The sequence below is a fragment of the Leptonychotes weddellii genome, unplaced genomic scaffold (assembly GCF_054177405.1).
Source record: "Leptonychotes weddellii isolate Sample4059 unplaced genomic scaffold, ASM5417740v2 HiC_scaffold_4346, whole genome shotgun sequence".
In the NCBI taxonomy this organism is placed as follows: domain Eukaryota; kingdom Metazoa; phylum Chordata; class Mammalia; order Carnivora; family Phocidae; genus Leptonychotes; species Leptonychotes weddellii.
This window is the reverse complement of record NW_028010180.1, coordinates 2,016-11,791: the sequence shown is the minus strand read 5'-3', so window position 1 is coordinate 11,791 and position 9,776 is coordinate 2,016. Positions and strand designations below refer to the sequence as shown.

At 36.3% G+C, this 9,776-nt stretch overlaps 1 protein-coding gene across 1 annotated transcript; it reads right to left on the bottom strand.

Moving 5' to 3' along the window:
• Nucleotides 1–114: 114 nt before the first annotated feature.
• LOC102747311 (ring finger protein 128) lies at nt 115–9,346 on the bottom strand. Its single transcript, XM_081810914.1, has 3 exons — nt 9,238–9,346; nt 7,999–8,167; nt 115–403 (listed from the first exon to the last, which is right to left on the bottom strand). Exons 1-3 carry the CDS (start codon nt 9,274–9,276, stop codon nt 270–272), a joined length of 342 nt encoding a protein of 113 aa, XP_081667040.1. The 5' UTR covers nt 9,277–9,346; the 3' UTR covers nt 115–269.
• Nucleotides 9,347–9,776: the final 430 nt, after the last annotated feature.

Below are 9,776 nucleotides of genomic sequence, written 5' to 3'. Positions count from 1 at the left end.
CATGACTACTTGAAGAGAGTTTTAAATGTTTAAAAATGTTGCTATCACTATCGAGAGGACACTTGCCTATGAAAAACATTATGAGTTTGTGGAAAAAAGTTAATAGATTAAATATTTTAAGTAATTTAACTATAGCATTATAGTAGTCATCTCAGCACTTTCAGTATCATTCTTATTTAATTAAGTTTATCCAGTTCATTAATAGTAAACTAGCCCTGATTGGCAGTTCTGTTATTACTAAAGTTTCAAGTTTTCTATTGACACAGATTTTATGATTTAATTTCTCGAACAGCAGTCTCTTGATCAGGAGTTTCATCTTCTTCAAAGGTTGGGTTGTCAACATGAGGAACAACATCCACTGCCATGGAACTTGCCTCATGGTTTACCAGCTGGAGATTTTCATCTTTAAAAAGAAATGGCAATTTTAGGATGATTTAACCCCTCTTAAGACAAAATTCAACACTCATATCTAAGAAGCCTTTCTTGTCTATCATACTCCAATCATTATACTCATTCCCTATTCCTTTAGTAATTATATGACTTAGGCTATGTCTTACACAAGGCATATATGACCTTATTAAACTGATTTACAATTATTCTTTCTTTTATTCACATGTGTGCTTACTTCTACCTAGATTATAGCCACCTTAAAAGCAAAAATTACGTCTTCTGCTGCTTTTTCATCCTTAAACCTGGCTTCACATTTCAATCACCTAGGTGCTTTAAAATATACCTATGCTTTTTCATATGCACAGATAGATACACAGACTTAAAAAACAAACAAACAGGAAGGTAGAAGGAGTTCCCCAAATGGAGTACAAACAGTAACAGATGAACATAGTTATATAACAGAGGAAATATAGAACCATCCTGAAAACAGTGGGGAAGAAAAGAACTTAACCTAAGTGACTTGGGAAAACAGTATTTTGACTATATCCGATAAGGCTAAAAACAAAAAGGACACTTGTTAGTGAAATTGTGAGTTACAAATAAGGAAAGGGGAAGGCTAGAATAAACTCTGTGGTGTTTAACTAGAATCAGATGTATCAGTATTGAGCTCACTGTTTTTCAGATAGAGAGACAGATGTATATAGATGTGTATGTATTTTTTCTGAGTACATACACGTATTTCCTAGCTTTGTTAACTGAAAGGGCTAATAGCAATGATATTCCCATAGCAATGATCATATCTAGTGCCCAGATCCTGGTTTTGAAGTACTGTTCTCCAAAAAAGCCACCCTCCCCCAAAATGGATGATTCTAGGGCTAGAGCAAGGAGAGTACAAGATTAACCCCTTGTAACCTAGGGCTCAGCAAACTACAGCCTGCAAGTCAAATCAATAGCTAAGAGTCGTTTTCACATTTTTAAAAGGTTGTAAGTCAAACATGCCCCCCCTCCCAATGCAGCAGAGACTTACGGCCTTCAAAGCCTAAAATATTTACTATCAGACCCTTGACAGAAAATGTTTGCCAATCCCTGGCTTAGAACATCTTGTGGTACCAGAAAGTGCTCAAAAAAATAACGAAGCATGTTGAAAGAACACAGAAACCACCTTGAGGGAGTTCCCAATGACCAAATCTAGGACAATCTAAGCAATGAATAAATCAGGATAAAATTACAGAATAAAAGAAATATCTATAAGTCCATATTATTATATATAAATAATTGAATAAATAAACAGAGAAAGGATAGCTTTTCCTTAAAATAGAAGCTTAATTAATGTAGAAAGAAGGATGGAAATAGAAAATTACCATTTGGCACACAATTCAGTAATAATTATTTCAAGGAAAAAAACATCGATTGCTAAAATTAGTGGGTAAAAGCATGAGAAACAGAACATTTGCATAGGTCCAAGTGTCTCTCTATAAGATAATAATTACAAAGGGAAAAACAGTAACTTTAAAAGAAGCTTGGCAGGGGTGCCTGGGTGGCTCAGCCGTTGAGCGTCTGCCTTCGGCTCAGGTCATGATCCCAGGGTCCTGGGATCGAGCCCCATGTCGGGCTCCCTGCGCTGCGGGAAGCCTGCTTCTCCCTCTCCCACTCCCCCTGCTTGTGTTCCTTCTCTCGCTATCTCTCTCTGTCAAATAAATAAAAATCTTTAAAAAATAAAAAAAAAAAATAAAAGAAGCTTGGCAGACACTATCTTAACCAAGTAAGCAAAACCATCAGTAATTAAGACATGAACATTATGTGCCTCATTATATGAGAGGAGGCAGAGAAGGGCACAATATCACTTCTGTGGTATTCTTGTCAGAAATACACAGTAGACAATGAATTTAATCACTGGGAAACAGTAGACAAGTTCAAAGTGAGGGACATTCTACAAAATAACTGACCAGCAATTTTCAGTGTCAATGTCATGAAAGACTAAGGAACAATCACACATTGGACATGAAAAAGACATGACCATTAAATGCAATGTGGACCTTTCAACAAATTGGGTGGAGAAGAAATATATCGAAACATAATAAAGGCCATTTATGACAAACCCACAGCTAACATCATGCTCAACAGTGAAAAGCTGAAAGCTTTTCCTCTAAAATCAGAAACAAGACAAGGGTACTCATTCTTACCAGTTCTATTCAACATAGTACTAGAAATCATAGCCAGAGCAATTAATCAAGAAAAAGAAATAAAAGGCATCAAAATGGAAAGGAAGAAGTAAAATTATTACTACATGACATGACCTTATATCAAGAAAATGATTAAGACTCCACCAATAAGGGGCGCCTGGGTGGCTCAGTCATTAAGCGTCTGCCTTCGGCTCAGGTCATGGTCCCAGGGTCCTGGGATCGAGCCCCGCATCGGGCTCCCTGCTCCGCGGGGAGCCTGCTTCTCCCTCTCCCACTCCCCCTGCTTGTGTTCCCTCTCTCGCTGTGTCTCTCTCTGTCAAATAAATAAGTAAAAATCTTTAAAAAAAAAAAAAAGACTCCACCAATAAGACTATTAGAATGCATGAATTCAGTAAAGCTGTAGAACACAAAATCAACATACAAAAACCAGTCACATTTCTATACACTAACAATGAAATATTTGAAAGAGAAATAAAGAAAATGATTCCATTTATAATGATATCAAAACAATAAAATACTTATGAATAAATTTAAACAAGGAGGTAAAAGATCTGTACTGAAAACTATAAGACACCAATGATATTGAATAAAATACAAATAAATGGAAAGATATCCTATGTTCATGAATTAGAAGAATACTGTTAAAAAAAAAAGTGTTCATATACCCCAAAGCCATCTATAGATTCAATGCATTCCCTATTAAAATTCCAATGGCATTTTTCACAGAAATAACAATCCTAAAATTTATATGGAACCACAAAGACCCTGGATAGCCAAAGCAATTCTGAGAAAGAAGAACAAAGTTGGAGAAATCATACTTCCTGATTTCAAATTATATTACAAAGCTACCATAACCAAAACTAGTATACTGGCATAGATATAGACACATAGACCAATGGATCAGAATTGAGGGCCCAGAAATAAGCCCATGTACATGCAGTCACCTAATATTTGACAAGGGAGCCAAGAACACTCAATGGGGAAAAGACAGTCTTTTCAGTAAGTGGTGTTGGGTAAACTGGATATTCACATATGGTAGAATGAAAATGGACCCCTATCTTACACCAGCCACAAAAATGAACTCTAAATGGATTAAGGACTTAAATGTAAGACCTGAAACCATAGAATTCCTAGAAGAAAACATAGGGGGAAAGCTCTTTGATACTGGTCTAGGCAACAATTTTTTTGTATAGGAGGTCAAAAGCACAAATCAACAAGTGGGACTACCTCAAACTGAAAAGCTTTGCACAGCAAAAGAAATAATCAACAGAATGAAGAGGCAACCTACAGAATGGGAGACAATATTTGCTTATCTGATGAAGGATTAATATACAAAATATAAAAGAAACCCCTACAACTCAGCAGCAAAAAAACAAGTAATCCAATTAAAAATAGGCAGAGGAACTGAACAGATATATTTTCAAAGAATACATACAAATGGCCAACAGGTACATGAAAAGATGATCAACATCACTAATCATCAGGGAAATGCAAATCAAAAACAATGGGCTAATCACCTCACACTTGTCAGAATAGCTACTATCAAAAAGACAAGAGGTTAAGTGTTGGCAAGGATGTGGTGAAAAGGGATCCCCAGCGCATTGTTCATGGGAATGTAAATGGGCACAGCCACTATGAAAGATAGTATGGAGGTTCCTCAAGAAAATTGAAAGTACAAGTACCATATGATCCAGCAATTCCAGTTTGGGGTATATATGCAAAGGAAATGAAATCAGTATCTTGAAGAGATATCTGCACTCCCATGTTCAGTGCAAGATTATTCACAATAGTCAAGATATGGAAACATCCTAAATATCTGTTGACAGATGAATGGATAAAGAAAATGTGATACACACTCACACACACACACACACACACACACACACACAGGAATATTATTCAGCTATGAGAAAGAAGGAAATCTTGCCATTTGCAACAACATGGGTAGACCTTGAGGGCATTTGTGCTAAATGAAATAAGACAGAAAAAAGACAAATACCGCATGATCTCACCTATCTGTGGAGTCTTAAAAAAAAAAAAAAAAGCCAAACTCAGAGAGTAGAATGGTGGTTATCAGGGGCTAGGAGCTAGGGGCAGAGGGGATGGGGAAATGTTGATCAAAGGGCACAAACTCTCAGTTATAAGATGACTAAGTTCTGGGGATCTAATGTACAGCATGGTGGCTACAGTTAACAATACTGTATTACAGACTTCTTAAAGTTTATACATTTTGCTATACTTACCTTTTTTAGCGTGTTATTACAGTATCATTGACTATGTCCTTATGCTGTGCTTTTTATTCCCATGACTTATTCATTCCATAACTGGAAGCCTGGATCTCTCAATCCCCTTCCCGCATTTTACCCATCTCCCTCCCCTCTGGCAACCATCACTTTGTTTTCTGTATTTATAGGCCTGTTTATGCTTTTTGTTTGTTTATTCATCTGTTTTTTTTTTTTAGATTCCACATGAGTGAAATAATATGGTATTTGTCTTTTTCAGTCTGACTGATTTCACTTAGCATGATAACCTATAGGTCCATTCATGTTGCAAATGGCATGAGCTCATCCTTTTTTATAGCTGTGTAATATCCCATTGTATTATATATACCACGTCTTCCTTATCCTTTTGTCTATTGATGGACACTTAGGTTGCTTCCATACCTTGGCTATTGCAAATAATGCTGCAATAAACATAAGGGTGCATATATCTTTCTGAATTACTGTTTTTGTTTTCTTTGGGTAAATACTCAGTAGTGGAATTTTGGATATACTTGAAAGTTGCTAAGAAAGTAGATTTTAAATATTCTCACCACATACACACAAAATTTATAATTATGTGGTGAATTTGTTAACTAACCTTACTGTGGTAATCATTTTGCAAATATAGGTATATCAAATCATGTTGTATACCTTAAACTTACACAATTTTATGTCAAATATATCTCAATAAATCTGGAAAAAAAAAGAGTGAAAGGGAAATGCAATGTGGGATCCTGGAACAGAAAAAAGGACATTAGTGGGTCAATCGGTGAAATCTGAGTTAAGATCTCTCATTTGGTTAATAACATTTTATCAGTTAAATTCCTGGTGTTAATAATTGCATATGATTATATAAGATGTTAACATTTGGAGAAGTTGAGTGAAGGGTATACGGGCATTATTTGTACTATTTTTGAAATTTTTAGTCAGCCTGAAATTATATCAAAATTAAAATTAAAAATTAAAAAAAAAATACTTGTGCTTGGGCCATACCCCTCATGGATTCTGATTTAACCATTCTGGGGAAGAGCCCAGGCATCAGTAATGTTTAAAGATTCTCTGAGTGATTTTAATGTGTAGCTAGGGTTAAGAACTAGGGCCCTTATTTAGTGGTCCTCAAAGAGTGGTCCCTGGACCTGCAGCATCAGTATCACCTAGGAACTTTTTAGAAACAAAAATTCTCAGGCCCTCCTCCAAACCTACGGAGTCACAAACAGGTGGCAGCCCATCTGTTTTAACAAGTCCTCCAGGTGACTTGATGCATGCGTAAGTTTTAAAACCCAGTGTTCTAACAGAACTTACTGCAATGATGGGACAAACAGACACGAACAAATCAACTATATGTTTGCAAAGTTATTTAAATCAACTATCACTGCAATAATCAATAGCTAATGGGCAAGATACCCAAACTAGTAATATATAATCATAGATAAAATTAAAATCTACTCTTTATGGTCATTCATTCAACATCTATTTGAGTACCTACTACATGGCAGGCTGTTCTCAGTGCTGGGTATACAATAGTGACAAATAAGACACTGTTCCTATCCAAAGGAACGTTTAAAAGTTTTAATACAATTCAGTACAATAAATGCAATAATAAAAGTTCTATGGAAGCAGACAGTAGGGTTGCACATGTGAGTCAAGGGAGGCTTTTCAAAAGAGGGTAAGTTTTAAAGGACGGACAGGAATTAGACCAGGCTTCCCCAATTTCTTGGGAGAAGGAATGAGAGTGGAAGGAATGAGCAGAGAGAAAACAGTAGCTCAAACTATGACTGTGGAATTAAGGTTGGGAATTAGGAGATGGATTAAAGAAAAGGGATACTGAATCAGTAAGAAAGAGAGGGAAGAATCTAGGAGCGCCCTAGTTTCTGGTTTGAGGCACCTAAATGGCTGTTACTACCATTCATCCAGATAAAGAATATAGGGGGAGGAATTTGGATCATCATTTCATTTGCTTGTCATATTCTCTGCAAAAACTGTTCTATTTACCACCCTGCCTCACAAGAAGAAGAGAACACACAAAAAAAGTAGATTGGAACTTTTTTAAAAAAAACAAGCCTAGCAATAAACTGAATTATCCAGTACTCTCCTTTATCATCACTGAATTCTATTACCACACAGTTATGGAATCAAAAAAATCACCTGGGGCAAATAGACAATGATTCTCTATTGTAGGTAGAATAATCCACAGATTATTAAGATTCTTATGACGACTTAGTACTCCGGGAAATGTCTGAAGATTAGATTACAAGAAATATGAAGTGTACACTTGCATGATAGTACTCCTCGTGACATCTTCAGGAATGATGTGTATGGCACTGGTAAGTCTATACTGAGGATAAAGGTTTATGTCAATAGGAAGCTGAAACTCTCACAAGTCATCTTAATATTTAGTTTTCTTCTACTCCTATGCCAGGATTAGGTTATTTCAACATGAGGATTGAGAAAACCATCAAACCAACAAAAACCATGAAAAAGGTGGAAGTTAAAGAGAAGGCAACTAATTTCTGCATGAGGGTTTTCCCTTCCTAAGGAAGAAGGTAACAAAACTCCCTGAACTTTCTCCACTGGCACGACATTACTAAGTTACAACGCTGATTCAATTCACATGAAGTTTGAAAATAATATATTCAATTTTAGTTTCCACGGTTTGTTCATTTCACGGTAAATAATCAACAGGTGGCAGCACGTATTACACAGTTTCCGATCTGTGGAAAAGATGGGTTCCTAAGAAGTTGTGTATAAATCAAGCTTTTGTAAACTGAATTCTCTCTTATCATTTCAGGACTCAGTTATCTTAGTTTCTGATCGCTCTACAATAAACAATGGCTTCCAAAGCTTAAAGTTTCTCCTCAGCCTCTGTAAATTAATAACCAATACCTAAATGCATCAGAGAGAAGCTATCCTATAAAAAATCTGTTTAGTCTGTGAAGAATGCCCACTACTGATGTATTTCATCTGTTTCAGATACACTTAAATATGTGCATATTAAACTAAGGTAGGGGTGTGTCCTGTACTCCACCATTGTTACTAGAAAAAACCTGGAATGCATTTAATGGGATGAAAGGAACAAACAATAAAAAGCAGGAGCCCTCTGCCAGGCATATGCTCCACAATGGATCATTGTGGGGGCACTCACTGCCCCTCAGCATGGTGCTTACTTGCTGACTGCACATGTTCTTCTAAAGGTGGTTCATCTGCTCCCTGAACAGAAGCATAGCCAGACGATGCAGTCTCACTGCGATTATCCTCTTCATGAGGAGAGGCACTATTTGATGTTTCATTGGAAACAGGGACTTGTAAAGACACTGATCCATCTTCAACATCCACCTTTGGAAAGCATTGGAACAAATTAAAAGACTCTCAGAGTACCTGTTTTTTCCTGACATGTCATTACAAAATTTCTGCATAGGTAACTTATTAGAGCAATGCTTCTTAACCTTTTAAACCTATAATCCCTTTTGATGATCACAAAAATCTCTTGCTGGTCCCAGCCAGAGCAGTTGGAGTAACTGGGTCCAAAATGGGGTGGAAGATGTTATAGGCAGATTGCCTTCACATCTGATGTTCATCTGGGTGATCCCAGTGCTTCATAATACAATGCCTGCTACAAGGTAGGCACTCCACACAAACAAACAAACAAAAAACCACAAAAAAACCTCCACCCTGAATCAAGTTCACCTCCCGGAGTTTTCAAAAGACAGCTGCTGGCAAAATTCTAATGAAGTCTGAAGTTTAGTTAATAGCAATGACCCAATGTCAGTTTCTTACTTTTGACAAACATACCACAGTAATGCAAAACGTTAACAATAGTCAAAACTGGGTGAGGGTTATGTGGGAACTCTCTGTATTGTCCTTTCAACTTTTCTGTAAATCTAAAATTATTCATAAACAAAAAATTTATTTAACAACAACATCTCATGCTGTCCCCTAAGGGATTTGAGAATCAGTACCATCTATGTATCTCCTGAAGTCAGGAAGATTTTGTTGAGCTTGACTTTCTATTGCTGGTGTATTGTAAAATAGGTAAGTTTTATTTCATTTACCAAATACAATTATACTTGAATATTTATTATGCTTTTTCAAAATAAAAACGCTCATCTAACTACAAGTTCAGTTGCTGTGCAATAGTAAAAGCAAAAATGCAAGACGTACCAGAAGCCAGTTGGTAGTGTCTGTGGTCATCACTTAAAATTCTGACCAAATAATAAGAGAAAAGAAGGAAAATGGGAGTGGTCCAACATGGCACCTTACTGTCATTATGTAAATAGGTCCAATTTTTGATATAAATCACAAGTCTAGCATATTACACACCTAAAAACTAAGGATGTTACTTTCTTGAAGGCCCAGGTACATAAATAACTTAAGTTCCTTCATATAAATAGTTTAGCAAAGTTTACCTCAATTCCCAAAGCTTTGAGGATGTCACATTTACACATGGGGCAAGTCCTGTGTTCTAACAGCCATGGGTCAACACATGTCTTATGGAAAATATGGCTAATGAAAGAAAAAAAAACAACACATAATTTGGTTATCACTAGTGAAACAGCAACAACACAGCCTAATATACTAACAGGTTACCCTATATTTTTATTTAGTTTTTTAACAGATGTCGGTTTTTCTTTTAAGCATACCATTACAGCATAAACACTACGAAGGAGCAACAGAAACAAAATTAGGAAGTTTCATAATACAGTACTTTTACTTTTTAAAATTTTTTTATGTTAACACGTTTTTATTGACTCTTACTCTATGCCAGGAGATAATCCCTGTCACGAAATGATTTACATTTTTTTTATTAATAGACAATGTATTATTTGTTTCAGGGGTAGAGGTCTGTGATTCATCAGTATTACACAATTCACAGCACTCACCATAACACCTACTCTCCCCAATGTCTATCACCCAGTTACCCCATCCCTCCCACCCCCCTCCCCTC